At 38.3% G+C, this 22,421-nt stretch overlaps 1 protein-coding gene across 1 annotated transcript in view; it reads right to left on the reverse strand.

Moving 5' to 3' along the window:
* Positions 1-21,401: 21,401 nt before the first annotated feature.
* Positions 21,402-22,421, reverse strand: part of LOC140137033 (uncharacterized) — a 30,745-nt gene continuing 29,725 nt past the window's right edge. Inside the window, exon 13 of the mRNA XM_072158693.1 lies at positions 21,402-21,563. Within this exon, the coding sequence (XP_072014794.1) occupies positions 21,402-21,563 (162 nt within the window). The remainder of the gene's footprint in view (positions 21,564-22,421) is intronic.

The raw sequence follows: 22,421 nt of genomic DNA on the forward strand, positions 1-22,421 counted from the left end.
TCAAAATTGCTCATATTTTGTCAGAAATCATGCCAAAGTACTCCTCTGGTCATACAACTTTACAAGGTATAGTTTGACATACTGTTCTTGAGTTATAAGCAGAAAATTCAAAGTGGGGGGGGGGGGGGGTGGCCAGTTTTTTTTGGCCACACAGGGGTCAAAAACTGAAACTGCTCCGATTTCAATGAAAATGGTCTCAAATTGCTTGTCATGTAAAATGGAGTCCAATAAGGAGTAGTTTGCACTTTCTAGAAGGCTTATTATTGCCAAGTTCCAGCAATAATGGTCACTCCATTCTCCAACTTACAGGGCCTTTTGAATCGTTATGACTAGACTACTTATGCATGGTCTTGACAAAATCTGGGCAATTTTGAAATTTCGACCCTGCTGTATGAAATTTGACCCCTTTTAACCCCTAGGGGCACTTTTTGAATTTTGATTTATCATTTTCTGCATTTTTTCTGATCTACAGACGTCGATTAGAAGTTGATTTCTGAGGGTGCCCCTATAGCCCCATTTTCCAACACAACTAACTCTACAATCATTAAAACTATCAGCTAATTCCATGAATAAATGCTCAATTTAATTTTCTATGACTGCTGCACTTTATACAACTTTTTCTCAGGAGTGGTGGTCAAGAGTTGTCAACAACAATTATTTCATTGTTAAATTCAGCAGCAATACTACAATAATAGTAATTTCACCCTTCATAATTTCATTGACAATACTCCCCCTAGTCCTCACAAATATGCCGTTATTGTTTAAATTTATCACCTTAATGCAAGCGAAGCGAAAAACACTGGCATACCATGGAAATTTACACACTACGAATAATTATCTAGAATTATATAGCTAAGTCCACGTAGTTTCCACTATTCAGATGATTCTATTTTTCCAGAATTAAAATAACGGCATTCATTTCCACTGAGTATGACAAACAGGAACTTAAATTGCATGCCTTAATATTTGTAGTTCAAGCTATGAGTCAAAATACTAAATTATTCAACATTTTGATCAAATTTGCCCTTCAAGTAATTCAATATCAACAAGCTGAGCTGAAACAAGAAATGTCTTTAAAAAAGACAACGCAGTGATTAGGAAACATGCTGGATTTGCCTCGGCTCCGGAGCCATACATTTCCTTCCAGTCATGATGTGTCCCATCACATTGAGCCATGCTATAGGAGTCAAGCGGGCTTCAGACTCCGAGTATTGTACGTACAATATTGTATGTACAATATGTACGTTATTCAATCTATTGCCAGTCTATTTCCAGTAATGTTTAAGTTCTAACGAATGTTTGATGACGAAAAATCGATAATATGTTACATACAATATCTAGCAGAAATATATTATCGATTTTACGTCATCAAACATTCGTTAAAACTTAAACAGTACTGGAAATAGAATGGCAATAGATTAAATAACGTATATATTGTACATACAATATTGTACGTACAATAAAAAGTCTGTATACTGCTTTAGCGACATAAAGCCATAGGGGTGCAATGCACCCCATCGACTAAATCCGATTAAAATAAGCTTTAAAAAGTCCCACGTTTTCTGCAAAAATATTGGAAATCAGCCCTTTGCATGATGACATGAACACAATTCAGTAATCTTGTTATTTCGATGCAGAAAGTGACCCAATCCATCCCAACTTCATTAAGGAACGTTCAATACTTACGCCAGGAGGAAAGTGGGAGTTTTAAGGAGAAATCGTCTTTTCTTTTGGGGGGGGGGGCTTGAGAGGGTAATCTGAATTTGTTTACTAGAACCATGAGGGGGCTGTTAAAAGGGCATTTCTGGCTCATCCCCCTACCTTTTTCCCAAAAAAGTTGCGATATTTATACCACTAGAAACCTCTGGCTATAATGTTTATGTACCAAAAATTTCTTGCCGATTAATTCGTTCAGCAAAAATATCGTCAAATTTGAATTTCACATACCAGAACGAAATTACAACACTATAGCCTATGTATGGAGCAGTGTAATACACATAATCATGCATAACTCGCAACCGCAAAAATCGGAATCAACTGAAATTTTGTGGGAATAAGCTTTTTCATGGATATCTACTGAAAAATGTCATAAAATGAGGATGCTAGGATCACGAAATCCTCCTTTAAAAGGGCATTTCGTGATCCACAGCCTCATCCCCCACTTTTCTCCAAAAAAGTTGAGATTTTTATATCACTGGAAACCTCTGGCTACATAATGTTTATGTACAAAAAATTTCTTGCAGATTAATTCGTTTAGCAAAGATATCGTGAAATTTGAATTTCGTTCTGGTGCACCAGAACGAAATTACAACACATTGTCTATGGAGCAGTGTAATACACATAATCATGCATAACTCGCAAACGCAAAATCGGAATCAACTGAAATTTTGGGAATAAGCTTTTTCGTGAATATCTACTGAAAAATGACACAAAAAGAGGATGCTAGGATCACGAAATACTCCTTTAAGGTTTAAATTGAGAAAAGGGGTAACACAAGGGGAATCCACATATTTTCAGCAAACATATGAAAACTACCACTCTCCTTGGCGTAAAATATTGAATGGTTCCTTATCACAAACTGTGCACAGAGTATTTGCATGGACTTTGGAAACTTTTTGGTGACGCTACGCCAGTCTTTATGAAATGGATAGAAACTGACCTTTTAATTATTTACACCAGATGAAAATTGTAATATTTTTGACTGGTTAATTGCCAAGTGGGGCATAAAATCATCAACCCTTATGGAAGATATCTACTCTCACTATATTAGTCTGCTTAAAAAAAGTTTGTATAGCGGTCCAACCCTTTAAAAATTTCACCACAAATTATGATGGTAAACAATGATCAAAGGTTTGTCAAGCTGTTTCTTCTTAATATAATTCGAGTTGTGTTGTCTGAATTACGAAAGAGGCAAAATATTTTGCAAATTTTATACCAAATGATATGAAAATTTAAATGTGACCTCAATATTTTTCAGATTTTAGGGTCGGTCGGAAATCTTTTTTAGGCCTTTGTTAATCTAAGTGGAAGTCTTTGCCTGTTTAACGTTAAAGTCTCAAATTATGCATGGTAACGTACCCCCGGGGAGGGGGGTAATATTACACTTCTTGGATGAAAAACTATTAGTCTACTATTGGATCAGGAAGAGCTTAAATATTGAGTTCCACAAGTTGATGGAATATCCCATTTCCACCTAGTCTATAGATGTAGGCCCCAAATGCACTATTCCATTTAAAATCCACAACCCCTGTGGAAGATTTCACTGCCATCTCAATTTCAGTTGCACCTTATGGTCAATCCAGTTTGAAATTTATACTAGGTTTATGTGAAGTTCCAGATGAAAATTATTGCAATTTATCGAATCCAGTTAAATTGTGCGCAATTTGGCCTAAAATTTGAAAATCTGGTTTGGAGTTCCAAAATCTTCCACACCTTTCCTGCTTTTTGAGTTGAATTCGGTTGGAATTCCAAAATCTTCCACATTATGGGGGTGACGTTTTCAAATGGAAAGGCCCAATTTAGGTCACCATTCAGAAAGCAGTGGCAGTGCCAGGGGCGATGAGGGGGCAAATCCCCCCAAAATGTCGGGTTACCATAATGGGTAGGCCTATACATAAAACATTTTCATAACATTCAAAATTATTTTTTTGAAAACTTACTGCAAAACACATTCTAAGTGTTGATAAAATATTTGGCATAAAATGTTTGCAAAATTGATTTTACAATAACATTTTACCAACACTTTTAACAATGTTGATGCGGTGTGTTTTCATACAAAACATTAAAACGTTTTCATGACTTTAATAAAACCCGACATTTGATGTTATTAAAACGTTTTTACCAAAACCAAAAACTAAAATATAATACTTTAAAAGGTTTTTTAAAAAAACCTTTTGTGTTTGCTGTGTCATCCATTTGAAATGTATCTTGATTAAATTGGTATAATAATTGTTGACAAGGATACAATGTATTAGGTAAAATACTTGGTTTAATGAGCATTGAAAATCTAATGAAATGTGCGATTTTATTTTTGGGAGTTTTGACAGCTGTATACATTGTATGTGACGCGATCAAGCAAAATCAGTCTGAACTCGGAAATATTAATTTTCAGTTTCTTATGGATAGTAACAAACATTTACAAAGCTAGATTGTGCAGAAAATCCAATTGAAATTGAAGAACCAATTCCAAAGAAATGAGCAATTAATAGAGTTTCCAAAATAATAGGAAACAAAACGAAATATTTCCTTTGTTTGGCTATATCTCAAAATCAATATTTCCGAGTTCCGACTGATTTTGCTTGATTGCATCACATATGTGAAACAATCTGGTCCATGGGGGGCCAAAGGCGGCAAATTTGAAATTGAGATAAAGGCAAAAATATGGTATAAAAAACAATAAAATACATAAGAAAACAGACATTACGAAACATCATAACTTAAGAACTAAGTGTACTACACCTTCGGTGTTTTCAGTATATGATAGCATAATTTTTGTATAGGTAATAGTGTTTAGTAACTCAACTTTCAAAAATGCCTCCTTTGGCCCCCATGGACAAGATCGTATATGAGTAAGGGTTGATCTTTCCCTAGAGAAGTCCTTTTCTGGGAGGACTGAGCTTTCTGAACTCTATCGAGTGCCATCTTCGCTCTGAAGATGGCACTTGATAGAGTTCAGAAAGCTCAGCCCTCTGAAAAGGACTTCTTTGGGGAAAGATCAACCCTTACTCATGTTTACTGACCTAGAGCACCAAGAAATTTCAAAGGGGTATATATGTTTACTTTTTCCTTGAATTGACATGTTTTTCAATGAGCAAAAGGGCTTTTTTTCAAAAAAGGGTTCTTTTTTCATACCCAAAGAGTATAGAATTTTCAACTATACAATCTCTAGCCTGAATCCTTACTCCAGGCCTCTAATGGTGGTGCTTTTTTTATCCACAATCCTTTACATTGCCTCAAAACAACACAGTGCAAAGGCCATGCATGAGTACAATGTAGTTGAGGACTGGAGGACTAGTCAAAATATCTCTGCAAAGATACCATGTTTTTTGTGCGATAACGTGTTAGTATAACATAAAAAGTTAAAGACTGATCCCTGAGTGAGAGTGTAAAAGAATGTAAGAGTGAAGTAGCATATAAATTTAAAACACTGAAGCAAAATTGAAATTTTATCTCAATACTTCAATAGGACAACATACATATTCATCATAAACACAGCCACTAGTTCCATCCCCATTTAATCAGAGTCTGATGAGTTTATGGCAAAATAATTTTCTATACACTTTCCTTCAAAGGTTGATACCAAATTTGATATCAAAAGTTTAATCATCGTGAGCATAGGAACCGTTGTTTGGAAATTCGTACAATTTAAAAAAATGACAAATTACGAATTGACCAGTTGTATCATGCGGCGGAGCTAGTGTGAGTGCCAAGAATTAGCTATTCTCAACATCTACATGCATCTGAGAGGTCTAATTTCATTGTCATTAAAGGTTTACCCATGCATATCAAAATGAAAATCAAATACCCCGCTCTTGTAATTGTGCGCATGCAAGTGTACCACGATTCCTGTGCGGGTTGCTTCGGGTCACATAATAATCTGATATCATGCATTGACTTTTTGCGTGGTCAATTCGTAATTTGTCATTTTTGAAATTGCACAAATTTCCAAACAACGGTTCCTATGCTCACAATGATTAAACTTTTGGGTATCAACCTTCGAAGGAAAGTGTATAGAAAATTATTATAGAAATGATTTTGCCATAAACTCATCAGACTCTGATTAAATGGGGATGGAACTAGTGGCGACTTTTAATTTGGCTGTGTTTATTATGTTGAATTACTGTTAAAATCTTTATGTATGAACTTTTTTAATTACCAACCTACAGTTAATAGTCAATTGTTACATCAACGCCCCTAAAACAATTCCCTCTGAAAAAAAGTTCACTTTACATGGTAAAAGTGTCCAAAAAAATGACTAAAAAGTCCATTTTTAGGAAGGTGAATTCCACCTTTACATGCTAGTGTTTTTTGGGGTTTTTTTCAGGGGGGGTCCACATTTTGGAAATTCCACACCCCTTCCCAATAATTCCTGCCTACGGGCCTGGTCAACTTTGTCATGCATGCCTAGGTTAATTGGAATCAGCCAAATTTGTTGTGTTCATAGGTAAACAATTTTGTATTGTGATAAACAAGTGTCCCATAATAAGCTTCACAGTAAATCTGCCAAGACAGCATTTTTTTTTAATTTGACCTCATTTACATCAGCTTGAACTGGCCTGCCTATAATTATTACAAAAATTTATTTATCATTTTTGTGTGAAAGAGTTAAATAAAAATTTAATAGAAATTGCATATTATAGCTTCAATTTACGCTTATTATAAACTATTACTTGAAACGAAGTTCATTTCAATTACAACTTTACAACTAGGTCAAACCCAGTGATGATAAAAAAAAGTCAACAACAGCAGAACGATTAGATTCAAATTTCAAATTCATACACAAATGGAATGCATAGTTTTAGGTGGGTATCATAATTTAAATACATCATTGGGTAGGAAAAACCTTGTATGTGTCATTGGCCCCTGAACATGTGTAAAGCAAAACCTATGTAACCTCTTGGCAGTTTTGTTTTAAACATGTTCAAGGGCCACAAGTACATAGGTTTTTCCTGCCCAATGATGACAACTTGATTCAACACAATAATGGGCTATTCCAGTTGACACCCATCCACCCCTATGGAAGACATGACCTTAATCTTCCACACAGGGGTGTAGATTTCAAATGGAGTCACCTATTCATGTAAACCCATTTGAAATTCACACTCCCTGTGTGGGAGATTCAGGTCATCTATTCCATAGGGGGTGTATGGATTTCAACTGTTGTTGCCCAATAAGTACCTGAGATGCAATTAAGGCTCCATACATTGTACAGTGATTAGGGGCTGTGCAATAACTATGAGCCCTGGCGGAGGGTAAAATTGGGGGGGAAATTAGCCAGCCGAAAGGGGGGGGGGCAAGAAATTTTTTGGCCAGCCGAGAAGGGGGGCAAGCAATTTTTGGCACACATTCATGGGGCGCCTTTTAAATAAAACGCTCTAAAAAGGCTCAGGAAAACAGTACGGAAACGCTTTAATATGCAAAATTTCCTGCTTGCTGCGCTCGTAACATATGTCTAGACCATTTAGGATGCAAATTGGGATCCCAAAAATTTGGCATGTGTAAAGGGGGCGGGCAAGTTATTTTTAGCATCCCGAGAGGGGGGCAAGTGATTTTTGGCGGGCCGTTCGGAAATTTTACCCGGGGGGGACATAATTATTGCACAGCCCCTTTCTATAGTTAGTTACACACTCTATTCAGGAGCATTTTCTTATATTGACCTCAGAATCTAAAACATGAAGGTCCATAATCTGGAAGAGTATAGCAATTACCAGTCTATGTCCAGGCGTAGTCCATGAATCATGTTGCCATATAAACTTATGGGAGTTTTGCATCATTTCTGTAACAAGTCGCTATATTTTATACAAATTTGTAGATTAGGCTACAAAAAAGTGTTTTACAAGCGGACAGACTTTCCAAGTATGGTTGGTCAGTCCGGATTTGTTTTTAATTTTTTTAAAGGCTAAAATGATCCCAAAATATCAACGAAAGCTTGAAAAATCTGGCAAAAGTTTAATTTTTCGTTTTTCAAAAAATTTGCAAACATATTTTGAAAATGTTTTGAATTCATTTTCCAGTCAAAATCATCCTAAAATTTTGGCCAAAAAGTGGCTGATTTTAAGTGGCTCATTTAAAAAAAATTCTCAAAATGCAAAATCTGTTTAAGTCGGGAATAAAACAGATTTTATCCCTTCTTCACTTTATGTGAATTTGCAGCATTTGAAACTAAGCATGAAACAGACATTAAGTTTATGGTAAAACAATTTTGCAACAGACCAACTTGTTTGCTCTTGAACTTGAAGGAAGAAATTGAAATATTTTAGGTAAAATAAATAGGTTGCCAACCAACCTGAAACTGGAACCTAAGCCTAAATTAAGACCTAGCTATGGCTATACTCTCTGTAAGAATATGAACACATCTTTTATCAGTCTTTAAAAATTGACATAGGCAACGAAAAAAAAATCCTGTTCTATGGACGGATAGACTTGCCAAGTAGCAGGGGTAGCGCTAACTTGCGCCATGGGGTCATAGGCGCATTCTTGTAGCTTTTGGCGCACAAAATTATCACTCAGAGGTTGCTAAGGGGTCATTTGAACCCTTTATTTCTATTGTTTTGGATCCATTGTTTCACAGAATTTCAAATTTTTGACCCCTTGTTTGAAAACCTAGCGCTACCCCTGCCAAGTAGGGTTGGGCGATCAGGATTTTGTTTGTTTGGTTTTAAATAAAGTTGCTGGAAGAGGCTAAACAATTGCAGCAAGCACGAAAAATGTGTAAAAAATCTGCAAATTTAATCTGCAAACATATATTCTAAAAAGATTTTTTTGTCAAACCATTTCTGTCAAAATGGCTGTTTTTCACTTACAGCTGAAAAAATAGCCGCAAAATCTGGGTCGGTCTGGCCCATAGAACAGATTTTGCTTTTGGTCCCCTTACAAATCTTTTCTATCACATGAACCCCTTTTACAGAAGTTCTTTTCATATCGTTGCTGTTCTGGCAAAACCTTGTAATTCAAATAGCTGCTAGGTGTTAAATATGTACATTATGATATATTATACTTTACATATTCAACACATGGCAGCTATCAGAGCTATGAGGTTTTGCTAGAACAGTGACGACATGTATAATTAGCCCTCACTTCTCTGCTGCAATTTTCAATTAGCCTATTCCAGTTGAAATCCATACACCCCGTATGGAAGACATGTCTTAATCTCCCACACAGGGGGTGTGAATTTCAAACGGGGCTACCTGAATGAGCAACTCCATTTGAAATTGACACCCCCATGTGTGGGAGATTAAAGCCATGTCTTCCATATGGGATGTATGGATTCCAACTGGAATACCCTATTCTTGGCTGCGATTTGCCACTCAATTGATCAGCCTTGTTCAGGGCTTTGTTCTTCTTCTGTATTTGTTGATGCAGAAAAAATGGGCTATGCCAGTTGAATTCCATATACCCCCTGTTGAAGACATGACTTTAATCTTCTACACAAGGAGTGTGAATTTCAAATGGGGTTACCTGAATGGGCAACTCCATTTGAAATCAACACCCCTTTGGGGGAGATTAAGGTCATATCTTCCATAGGGGGTCTATGGATTTCAAATGGAATACCCCATTCTTGGCTACGAAATGGGGTTACCTGAATGGGTGACTCCATTTAAAATCTACACCCCCTTTGGGAGAGATTAAGGTCACATCTTCCATAGGGGGTGTATGGATTTTAACTGGAATAGTCCAATGCTGCAGCAAATTTCCTACCGCACATAAAATATCACACTATATTCTGGCCTGATGTCCTTGTACAATACACAATATATTTATCCTGTCCCAACCTTACTTTTCTCTAAATCATTAACCACATTACATATAGCTTCTTTAAAACTTTTAAACAAAATAAACAACCCCATGTCATTCCAACGTATGCCATCCGGGTGGTACACATTATACCCAGGATTCCAGATTTCACCATGAGTCCAAAGTCTCGCATAAGACATACACTCAATGTTCCGTCCTAAAATCTCGTTAAGCACCACAACGGTTTTCACCGTCGGAGTTGGTTTCTGACGCGCTAATATCTGACCGAGCACTACGACCTTCACGCCGGCGTCATAGTGAAGTTTTTGGATGATTCTCGTCAATTCCGATGCTACGTTACTTGGAGTCATTCCTTCTGCCAGATCCACTTCTCCGAGTTGCAAAATCACAACGTCTGCTTTCTGTTTGGCTATATAGTCAACATCTTCATCAACAAATTGTTTGATAGTTTTACTATCATTGCCGCGTAGTTCCACCATGGAATTATCCGCATTGAAGCCTTCGTTAATCCCGATTTCCCTCATGGCATCAACAAAAGTCTCGAGTTGGGTAATCGTTGAATGTCCAGCCAAGATGACCTTATACCTCGGTTTTGGAATACTGCTTGAATGTCCAGCAATGCTGGTAGTACTGCTTAAGCTGACCTCTTTAGTTAGAGTTTCATTTCCATCACTTTTTGATTTCCCTGAGTCTGATGGATTAGTTACACTGCACGAAAGGTCTTTGGGTGACTTGTCAGGCGTACTAGTACTGTATCTTTCTTCACCAACTATATCATCCTTATACCTGACATTGGATTGTGTTTGCGTGGCACTTTTTCCTTCTGCTGCACTGGTTGCACTACTGTTACCTTCTTCAGTTTGTACAGTTGGTTCTATGTGCTCTTCTACTGTGTCATTTGCATCAGTTTGCATCCGTGTGACACCACTGTTTGTGCAACTAGAATTGTTTTCTGAGCGGGTGACACCTGGAGTGTCACTTTCTCCTATTTTATCACTATCACCGCAGGTAGCAGTAGGCCTATCCCTTTGTTCCACTTTATCGCTATTGCTACATGCATCGTCAGGGACAGTGTCTTTTTCACCAACCTCACTGCTTCCACTATTGTCATCATTTCTTTGTCCAACATTGTCTTTTTCTTGAGGAATATCCCTACTAACACATGCATTAATTTCCATCTCTGGGATAGCAACATTTTCTTCAACTTCATTTTTATCACTGCTTCCATTATTTTCATCTTCTCTTTGTTCAACACTGTCATTTTCTTGTACCTTTTCAGTGCTGCTACATGCATCGATATCTGTTACAACATCTTTCTCTCCAACTACCCTGCTTTCAGAAGGGCTATCATTTTCTTGTGTGACAATGTCTTTATCAACTCTGCTAGTACAGACATCAGTTTCTATATCCGTGCCAATATCTTTCTCTCCAACTACCCTGCTTTCAGAAGCGCTATCATTTTCTTGTGTGACAATGTCTTTATCTTGTCCTTTATCAACTCTGCTAGTACAGGCATCAGTTTCCATATCTGTGATAGTATCTTTTTCTCCAACTACCTTGCCTGCAAATCTACTATAATTTTCTTGTGTGACAATGTCTTTATCAATTCTGCTAGTGCAGGCATCAGTTTCCATTTCTGTGACAGCATCTTTTTCTCCAACTTCTCCGCTTTCTTGCATGACACTGTCTTGGCCTTTTTCTATAGCAGCAGCAACATTCCCTGCGCTTCCAAAACTGTCATCATTTTCTTGTGAGACACTCTGTTGGTTTTGTCCTTTATTACCATTAGTACATGCATCAGTTTCCACTCCTATGCCAGAATCTTTCTCTCCAGCTTTTGTGCTTCCAGAAGTGTCATCATTTTCTTGTGTGACACTCTCTTGGTTTTGTCCTTTATTACCATTGTTACATGTATCAATTTCCACTCCTGTGCCAGAATCTTTTTCGCCAACTTCTGTGCTTCCAAAAGAGTCATCATTTTCTTGTGTGACACTGTCTTGATGTTCTTTATCACTGCTGCTTGCATCATTTTGCGTAAGTGCAACAGTGTCATCTGAATCAACTATTTGACCTGATGAGATACCGCTCACACACAAATGACTCGTCTCTGCTGTTGTAACATCTGTATTCTCCTCAGCTGGATCCACATCATCATCTTCATCAGTTTGGATGTTATCAATGGTTGTCACAATGTCCCTACTACCACCCTGCTCTTTTGCATGGGTACCATCTTCATCTTTAGCACCTGTTTCTGCTGTACATCTATCAACATCCTTACTTCCGCTGTCCTCTCTCTTGTTACTACTAGATCCACCAACACCAGCATTGTCTTTTACACCATCATCTTGAGATAATCTATCAGTCTCCGATAAACCATCAGCACTGCTTGGTCTTATCACATTTTGATTCAAAGTCTGCCTTTGGTCTGCTATATTTTCCCCATCTACACCTGTATTTTCTTCCAGTTCATTTTTGCTTTCAGACTCAGTTAGTCTTGTGTTATCCGACTCTGGCTTGTCTACAGATTCTCGATGGTCTGCAGTTTGGACGGCATCATCAGGATCAACAGCACCAACCAGGTTATCTGCTCCACTCAATTCAACACTACCTACATGTTCCCTTGGTTGTTTTTCACTTCCACCTTTCTCTAATCTAGCCGTTTTTCTTCTCTTAGCTTTCTGTTTTCTCTTTGTCTTCCTGTCACTACTATGACCAACACTGCTCTTCTTTGCAACATCATTTGGAGATTGATCACTTGTAGGTGATATACCAGTACTTGCCTGCATCATATTTTGATCACTTTCTTTTTCTGGATTTAATACACTTTCCTCTCCTCCCATTGACTCATCACCAACCCTGTTGTCTTCTACCACTTTGGTGTTATCGACATCATCTTTTCCTTGCGATTCACCAGCATCCTTGACATCATCAACATCATCTCCACCATCAACATTTGTTTTTGCTTCCATCCCATTTCCATCAAACGATAATCCCGCACCAGTCTTTCGTCTCTTCTCAGAATTAGTTTTCTGTTTCTTTTGAGTTCTCTTATACCGTCTTCTCTCACCACTAACCCTTAATCTCTCAAATAATCCGCTATCCTGAGAGTGTGCATCGCTCTCGCTGATGCTTAATCGTTCAAATAACCCGCTATCTTGGGAATGCGTATCGCTTGTGGATGGATCGTTGAAGTTGCAAGTTTCACTGATGCTTTGGTGTTCCCTATGTTTGTTTGATAGATGTAAATCTCCTCCAGTGTGGTCTACATCATCAGCCATGTGCGCATCAAGCTCACTTTCTGTTTGTACAACATCGCTAGTGCTATCAGTATTCTCTAAAACTACACTGTCCATACGATCATCTTGCCGTACTTCGTTTGCACCAACTTGCGCTTGTGATCTGGTGGACACTTTCCTTCTCTTTCCCTCGGGTGTCTGTTTTGCCTTGATTCTCTTGCTGCTACGTGTTTTTCTGACGCCATCAGTTCCTTGCCGCTCATCTCCCGTGGCAGCATTACTTGCGTTACTGCTAGTTTCCATCATATCTTGGTCCTCATCATCCTTTCTTTGATTTGTTTTATCTTCTGCATCTTCTTCAGTGTCATCTTTGTTATCGACAACTTTTCTCTCATTCCAATCTTGTTTATCTGTTCCAAGCGATTCAGCAGTTTTCCTCCTTTTCCTTTTGGTCATTTTCGTATAGTTTCCTTGTGTGCTTGCTGAAGACGAATCAGTCATTGTGTCGTCCTCTTGCTCATCGTAACTCAACTCTTGACTCCTCGTACCTTTAAACGCACCCGTAATCTTTCTCTTTTGTTTTATTACCCGTTTTCTATTTCTTTTTTGTGTTTCTTTGATCTCATTCAGCTTCTCGGCAATTCTCTGATTAAATGCTTGATCAAAAACGCTCAACTTGGGCTTTGTGATGGCTGGTTTGACTTGATCTGGTTGACAAGTTTTAGCTGCAAAAAGTTGACTTCCAGCAGCTAACGACTCAAAGATATTATCAGGTCTTCTTGCAGCCTCATTCTTGTTGATATCTGTACCGGTATCTGCAATTTTACAATTGCTGCCATGATCGCTTTTGTCTATAGTCTCACTTGACTTCTGAATCTGGTTTTCTTTTGTGTTATCCACTTGAATTGTGAGTGACTTTTGACTTTCTAAAACCGGAGAGATTTTATCTTCATCGGGCTTCTGCTGACTGTCATCCTTGGATGTTTGCATATTGTCACCAGATGGGGTTCCTGTAGTTATTTTATCATCTTGAATTGTTTTGTGTGACTTTTGACTTTCTAAAACTGGAGTGGTCTTATCTTCATCTAGCTTTTGACTTTCATCTTTAGATGTTTGCATATTGTCACCAAATTGGGTTCCTACAGTTATTTTATCATCTTGAATTGTTTCGTGTGACTTCTGACTGACCAAAAGCATAGATGTTTCATTACATTCATCTGATGCTGAAACGTTGTCAACATCATCTGGTTTCTGATGTGCTTTGTTTGCAGATGTTTCATCACCATCATTGGACTGTTGAGTTTCATCTTTAGATATTTGGATCCCTTCAACATCATTTGGTTTCTGACTTGATAAGCTTATAGACCTTTCATCACTACCTATTTCATTTGACAGTTGAGTTTCATCTATAGATGTTTGAACACCTTCAACATCAACTGATTTCTGACTTGATATGCTTATAGACATCTCATCACCACCTATTTCATTTGACTTTTGACCGTCATCTTTAGATATTTGGACATCTTCAACTTGATCTGATTTACAGGTCTCCTCATCTTTAGAAGTCTCATTATCTTGTGTTTCATCTGGCTTTTGAATTTCTGGGTCTGCAGACATTTCATCAGTTTCCACTTTATCATCTGCTACTATATCATCTGCTACTTTATCAACCTTCCGACTTCCCCTTTCTGTAAGCATTTCACCATCTACTTTGTCTTGCTTTTGACTTGTCTCTTTGGAGGTTTCAACATTTGGCTTCTCAGCCCTCTTGCTGGCAGATACTTCACTATCGTCTACTTCAGAAGACTTCAAACCACCATCATTCGTAGATGTTTCATCTTTCATCTTTGTTGGCTTCTGAACTTCCTCTTCAACTTGTGCTGCATCCTTTCCTCCTTCAACCTCCTCTTCTTCATCGATACTATCAATCACAATATGTTCTTCACCTAACTTGTCTGCTATGAAAGACTCCCTCTCCTCGATCATTGTTTCACTTTCGCCCGACCTGATAATTTTGCTTTCATCACCACCAATTCCATCATTTGTGCCATTTCCGCCATCACCTACAAGTTTCTCACCATCTTCTTCTTCAACATCATCTTCAATGAGCCACAACTCATCTTCTGACATTTCCCCTGAATTTGGAACATCGGGATCATCATCTACCGCATCGATTTCTACAAAACCGTGTTGATCGGGTATCTCGCAACTTGTGTTAGTATAGTCATCATCGATTACTTCTTGCTTCACAATCACTCCGCACTCTGCTTTCCCACTTTCATCCTCCACTTCTTTATCCATTACCTCTTCGTCTCCATCTTCATCAACTTCATCCAAAACCATAAAATCTTCCATCAAGATGGAGTTTGATGCACTACTATCATCTTCTATCTGTTTTCTGTCACAAGTTTCATTCAGTCTCATCTTTTCTGGTTCTTTTTTTTGGTTTGCCATTTCAAGAGATTTATCCACAGCATTGGGTTTCCCAAGCTTGCTTGATTTATCTCCTTCCAATTTGATTTTCTTTTCTACAGGCTTCCCTTTCACTGCAACTCCGCTAGACTGCACTTGTTTAGAAGCTTTTCCTCTATTCCCATCCTTGCTACATTCATTTGCTCTGCTAGTTCGTTTTCCTGTAGATATTACATCATCCATTTTGTGTTGTTTAGCCGACTTCTCTTTGCTTTGTACACGCTTCTGATTTGTTCCCACCTTACTCGTCTGATCACGTTTGGAACTGGAACCGTTTTCTCCACTCTTAGATTGCCTAGCTTCACCTTTATTGTCACTAGTTTTGTTTCCTCTGATACTTTTATTGTCATTAGTTTTGTTCCCTTTCGGTAATACACCAGTTGTCTTGATTTGTTTGGCAGGTTTCTTTTTCTCTTGTACAACCTTCTCCTTTGCTGCAACCTTGCTGGACTGAACTTTCTTTGAACCTTTTCCTTGACTACTGCCTTTCTTCTGATCATTTACTTCTTTAGTCTTATCCCCTTTGGATGTTACACTGCTTGTCTTACTCTGTTTGGTAGGTTTCTTGTTCAAGTTCACCTTGGCTGCATCAGTTTTATCAGCTGCTGCTTTGTTGCTAACCAACATCTTATCTTCACCAGAGACATGCTTACTTGATGATGTACTTGATGATGCTACATCCTCAGGTCTTTCGGACTTCTTCAATTTGGTATATTTTTCCGGTTTCGAAGCTTCTGTTTCCCTCAGGACAGATATACCACGTTCAACCTCACTTGCAACGGCATCAAACTCATTCCGCTCACTCTGCGCTGCGACGGCATTCAGTATCGCCAAGCCCAAGCCGACGATACTTCTGTAACTGTCGTGCAATTTGCGATTTCCGTCTTTGCTCAAGTTGATCCCATCTGGAGCATAGTGATGTCTTTCCGGTCTCCAATGTCTCCTGTAGCAACATCTGTCATTGTTTTTCAGCATTTCCTTCAGGTACGAGTTACACGATTCCACCTTCCTGTTGAATACATGTAGGTTAACGCTGCTGGAATTACTGATGCATGGCAAGATCCCACAAACGAACACCAACTTGATCTGATAATCTCGCTGAATCCCCTCTCCCAGATCCACCAGCGATTTCGCGACCATCTCCGGTGTCCTCAAAGGATTCGCAAGATCGTAGGTTCCAAGCTCTATGATCAAGATGTCCGGTTTACATTGCTCTATGATACCGAGATCAAATTGTACAAACAAATCCACCGTCCTTTCGCTAACGCCTCCCAAGTTAACTTCACACTCGTCAACACCAAGAGGATGTTCCCTATACCAGTTTTTATCTTCATTCATAGCTTTCATCAAGTTACTGACAAAGGAATGACCCAGAATCACAACAGAATATGGTTTTCCAATATGTTCAATTTCATCCCTTGTTTCCGACACATCCAAATTTTCTATTGTTTTGGAGACTTTTGCTTTTGACGTCGCCTGGCACGGCAACTTCCTCTTTACTCCACCTTTTGTCTTTTGAACATCATCCTTTTTATCAGCACTGGACTTACTTTCTTTTCCTTGACCACTCTTTTCCTTGTCTAAATGATTCTTTTGTCCTGCATCTGGTTGAGTTTTCTTCTCCGTAGAACCCTGTTCACCTTGCGCTTTACATTTTTCTTTCTTTTTATCATCTCCACTCTTTGCATCTTTTGGTATCGTCCTACTTCTTGAACCATCATCTTTCTTTTGAGCATCTTGCTCCGTCTGTACACTGATCCTGCTTTCTTTCCCCTTATTACCACTTTCCTTCAGCGCTACATCTGGTTTTTCTTTCCTCTCAGAAGACATCTTTTTCAATGAGTTGATTGGATGTTCTTTTTGCTTACCACCTGTGTCTTTGTTTTTATCATCTTCGCTTCTTGCATTACTCATCACCATATCTTTTCTTTTCTCTTTGTCCAATTCTGTCTGATTCTTACAACTATCCTTCAAATGCATGTTGCCCTTTTTATTACCTTTTTCTTTCTCAGCACCATCCTTGTTTTCTTTGTTCTTTTTTGGTCCAACATCCGTTACATCATCTTGAGTCCCTTTAAGGCCACCTTCTGTCACATCTTCAATGATGTTTCCACCTGACAATACAATAACATTATTATTATCACTACTCGCATGTTTCTTCCGAGCATAATGGTCTTTATCACTTTTTCTAACATCTTTCTGTCCGATGTTGGTGCTATTATTTTTCTCCGAGACGCTGGTTGACAAAACAATCACATCACCATTATCACTATTTCCACTTTTCATCTGAGCATGATGCTCTGTACCACTTTCTTTCAAATCACTCTGTTTACTGTTAGTGCTGTTATTTTTCTCCGAGCTGCTTATTGATTTTGGTTTCTCAGCAGTTCTTCCACCCCTGTCTTGTGTTTCTACATCATATTTCACTCCTGGATCTGCTTCTCCACCATCTTTTATCACAATTTCACTCCCCTTAGTACCACTATCAATACCTTTCAATTCATCCTCATCGAGCACTGCGCTATCTGTATCCAAGTAGTCTGCATCAGTTGCCACGTCTACGCCTGCTTCCTCCATGCATGTTTGGTCCGATTGAGGTACTTCTTCTATGTCAGGTGTTTTCTTCTTGTATGTTTGCGCTAATACTGCTTGAGCTTCTTTTGATCCTTGTAGTACTGGAGGCATTGGCATCTTATTCTTGAAATACCATAGCTGTTTGAAAAAAAAGAAAAAGAAGACAGAAATGATTAATTTCATGGATCTGTCTTTATTTCAACTTGCTTTTTTTTCTATAAGATTATGCTAAAATGTTCCCATATGTCATAGTAATCAATGTTTTCTCATTAACTCTCTATTCAAGTTGTACAAACAGTCATGTTTTTCTGCTTATTTTCACAGTTGCACACTGCAGGATGTTTGTGTAGTCAAATGTTGAATTGTCAACAGTACATGAGCTTCAAATTTACTATGTATACACCATAGAGCTAACCTGATATATAAATAATGTAAGCTATCCTTTTTTATGTAGAGCTTCTTTGTTGTACTATAGCTGCAGGCTCTTTTATTGTACTATGACTAGGAACTACATTGTGGCAGTTTCAAAATACCATCTTTTCGCTTCAAGGGCAGTTTCAACCCTGACTACAACACTATAGCAATGGATAATGGAACATGTGATTAAATCATTCTCTGAGTGGCTTCATATCCCTAACGGCTATAAATCTTACAAAATCTTACAAGGAAAACCACTGCGCATGCATGCATTCCATGTGATGCCATTGCGCAATCACCATAAGTCTCCTATGCCCACCAAATCGCTTCCCGGCCAAGCGACTCCCCCACGGCATGAGGTCAGTGATCGTGTGCGTGGCACCCGAGGGGTCCCAGGGTCAATTCCCGGGGGTGCCAAGTGAAATCTTTCTTCATCTTCTCTCCTTTTTCATTCCTTCTCCCTTCCGATAGCAGAAAAGCATGTTCCTTGTTAGGGTTAATATAACTCTTACAGCAGCTTTTGTTCTATGAAGTAATGCAGAACAGAGTCTCTACTTGTTGGTCATCGAGTTGTCATAAAACATGAGAATTCAAAATGGGATTACCTGAATTGGGGACTTCCATTTGAAATCTACAATTCCTGGGTGGGAGATTAAGATCATGTCTTTCACAGGGGGTGTATGGATTTCAACTGGAATAGCCCACTGCAATGGATTATGGGAAGTGACTCAATCATCCTCTTGCTTCTTGGTAACTACTTACGGCAGCTTTGGTTCTATGCAGTGATGTAGAACAGTGTTTCACCTTGTTGGTCATGGAGTTGTCATAAAACTTGGCACACAACTTACAGAAGAATCCCGTCACAGGCATAACAAATTCCATGGCTGAAATCAATAAAACGTGTGAAAATTAATGATACTTATTGTTCACATCCAAAATCAAGAAATTTGGATTCCAGTAGTGCCCATTCTATTATGAATGCGGCTCTTTAAATGTCTTTAGGTGACTACATCACTTACATGTATATAACTTGTTTCTTTTTAATGCCAATGCTCTGCATGCTAGCCATAGGCTTCAACATAAAAACAAGTTTTGAGATATTTTCTCAACATATATAGAGCTATCTTAAGAGCCACTGAACCAATACTAAGCTTGTTTGTACTCATTTTGATGCAATTTTCATGTTGATTCCAAATATGGTCATGCAAATGTACAATTCATGAAATTTTAGAATTTTTGAAGAACATTTGAAACATGTCATCTGCAGCATGGAGAGAGTTTAATTTATTTTTATTTTTCTTCAAATCAATCCCAGTTCCTTTGTATTTAAAACCAGTATGAAACAGACTGTTCAACTGTGTGTGTGAAGTGTGCGGGCTGCCCTAGACTACTCCGTAGTCCACTTGCCCGTTGTGCATACTCTGGATATTGCATTTAAGCTTAAAACTCTGATTAATTTGTGCACAATTGATAGATTTTCACAACTGATCTTTTCAGTCACCGTACCCGTCTGTTTGTTAGCTTCCCAAGTGGACTACTGACTTTGGATTGCGGTTTGCATGCTTAACACGGCTGTCTATGGATGAGATTGTCGGATTTCTGGCCTACTAAAATTGGCCATGATGTAATGCATCTTTAAATGGATCTGGGTTGTGATTGGTCGCCCATATCTCGTTATGGTTTAAATCCTCCGGGCACCAGCCATTACCATTAATAACTACATGGTACACAACTATACGGCATTTGTGTTGGCGGGAACATGAGCGCATCTTGTACCATGCTTGTACTTCCAAGGTTTGTGCGTGCGGTTAAATTGGATTGAGAAACAAGTATGATTGACAGTGTGCGTGTTAGGGACTTTGCCCGATCAAAGTCCCGTTTAAATTGCAATGTCCGTAGTCGATTTTTAACCCGGATTTTCGTGATTAATAAACTGGTAGATTCTAAAATCAGAATTGTTCAGTATTGAAGTGCCAATATAATTATGACATTATGATATGTTGCATTCAATAATATAAGCCTACGTATACTTTACTTTTACTGTCACTAATATAGGCTAATTATATAAACTTTTTCATAACAATTTTATACTAGTATTTTGATGTAATAAATATCAGTATAATTTCGAGTTCAACTGAATGCTTTCATCATGATTAATAACATGTTTTATTTATCAAAAATCGACTATGGCATAGTCTAGGGCTACCCTCGCTTTCAATGGGCTTCCAAGTATGTATGGGTGAGCCAGCTTTATTTAGCATATCAGTACTGCGAAATCAATTGAGGCCGTCAGTGTGACGTCACAGTGGCCATCTTGTGGGTACTAGTAAACTCTGTTCAAAGTTTCAGGGCATGAACAACAGGTGAATTAGGTGTAGAACAATACTAGCAGTCAGTCAATCTATAGAGGTCAATCATATCAAGCAAGAGAATGAGGAGCTCGTGTGTACGGATAATATATAAACACTATTGTCATAGTCACACTTGAAAAACGCTGATGGCCTCTATTGATATTGCAGTACGTATAATCTTTCTGATCTTAACAGCCACTATAAAACACACTCAATTTGGACTTCAATAAGTTAACTCACCAACAGGTTCCAGCTTCTTTGTTTTCCCTTTTACACCACTCGCCTTCTTTCCACCAATCACCTTGACATCGCCATCGCTGATTTCAACCACCTCCTTTGCTTCATCTAATACAATCACTTCCACAGGCGCATCATCTCTGCTTCCTTCAGCGCTTATCTTTGAACTCTCTAATGGTAAAGGTGATGCAGCCCATGTCTTTGGTTTCTCATCTAGCTTGTTCTGTGTTTTACGCTCGGTCGTTACATCTTTAGATGTTGCTGTAGCTTCTACTGCTGTTGATGATGTTGCTGCTGTAGCTTTTACTGCTGTTGATGTTGCTGCTGTAGCTTTTTCTGCTGTTGATGTTGCTGCTGTAGCTTTTACTGCTGTTGATGTTGCTGCTGTAGCTTTTTACTGCTGTGGATGTTGCTGCTGTAGCTTTTTCTGCTGTTGATGTTGCTGCTGTAGCTTTTACTGCTGTTGATGTTGCTGCTGTAGCTTTTTCTGTTGATGTTGCTGCTGTAGCTATTACTGCTGTTGATGTTACTGCTGTAGTTTTTCCCACTGTTGATTTTGCTGTAGCTTTTACTGCTGTTGATGTTGCTGCTGTAGCTTTTCCTACTGTTGATGTTGCTGTAGTTTTTACTGCTGTTGATGTTACTGGTCTACCTGTAGCAAGGGGACCACCCATTTTGCGGTTTGGCTATTTAAGGTAGCGCTTACGTTACTAGCCTTCTTTGGTTGTATTGATGTTTGGTTGGTCGTTTTGACGTTCCTCTCATTGATTTTTAGTTTCATTTTAATATGCCTTAGTGTAACCTAGGTAAGATAAATAGACAAAGAATATTACGCATTATGTTACTTTAATGCTCTGCGTTCTAGCCATAGCAGTGGCATAACGTGGGTCATCACATTGGGGGGACACCGGATCTGATTGGGGGGCACAAGCCATTTTTAGAATTTCAGATTGATTGGGGGGCACATTCCTCCGTGCCCTTATGATGCTACGCCACTGAGCCAGTCTTCAACATAAAAATCAGAAGTTTTGAGACATTTTCTCAAAATATCAAGAGCTATCTTAAGAACCACTGAACCAATACTAGGCTTGTTTGTACTCATTTAATGCATTTTTCATGGTGATTTCAAATATGGTCATGAAAATGTACTATTTTGAAATTTTTGAATTAAAAAAAAATTGAAACCTGTCATCTGCAGTTGGCACCCGTGTGAGCTTAAACGAGTATTTCGTGATCCTAGCATCCTCTTTTTATGACATTTTTCAGTACATATCCACGAAAAAAGCATAATCCTAAAATTAAACGAGTATTTGGTGATCCTAGCATCCTCTTTTTATGACATTTTTCAGTACATATCCACGAAAAAAGCATAATCCCAAAATTAAACGAGTATTTCGTGATCCTAGCATCCTCTTTTTATGACATTTTTCAGTACATATCCACGAAAAAGCATAATCCCAAAATTTCAGTTGATTCCGATTTTGCGCTTTGCGAGTTATGCATGATTATGTGTATTACACTGCTCCATAGACAATACGTTGTAATTTCGTTCTGGTGCACCAGAACGAAATTCAAATTTCGCGATATCTTTGCTAAACGAATTAACCGGCAAGAAATATTTTGTACATAAACATTATGTAGCCAGAGTATTCCAGTGATA

The sequence above is a fragment of the Amphiura filiformis genome, chromosome 17, assembly GCF_039555335.1.
Source record: "Amphiura filiformis chromosome 17, Afil_fr2py, whole genome shotgun sequence".
NCBI classification, from domain to species: domain Eukaryota; kingdom Metazoa; phylum Echinodermata; class Ophiuroidea; order Amphilepidida; family Amphiuridae; genus Amphiura; species Amphiura filiformis.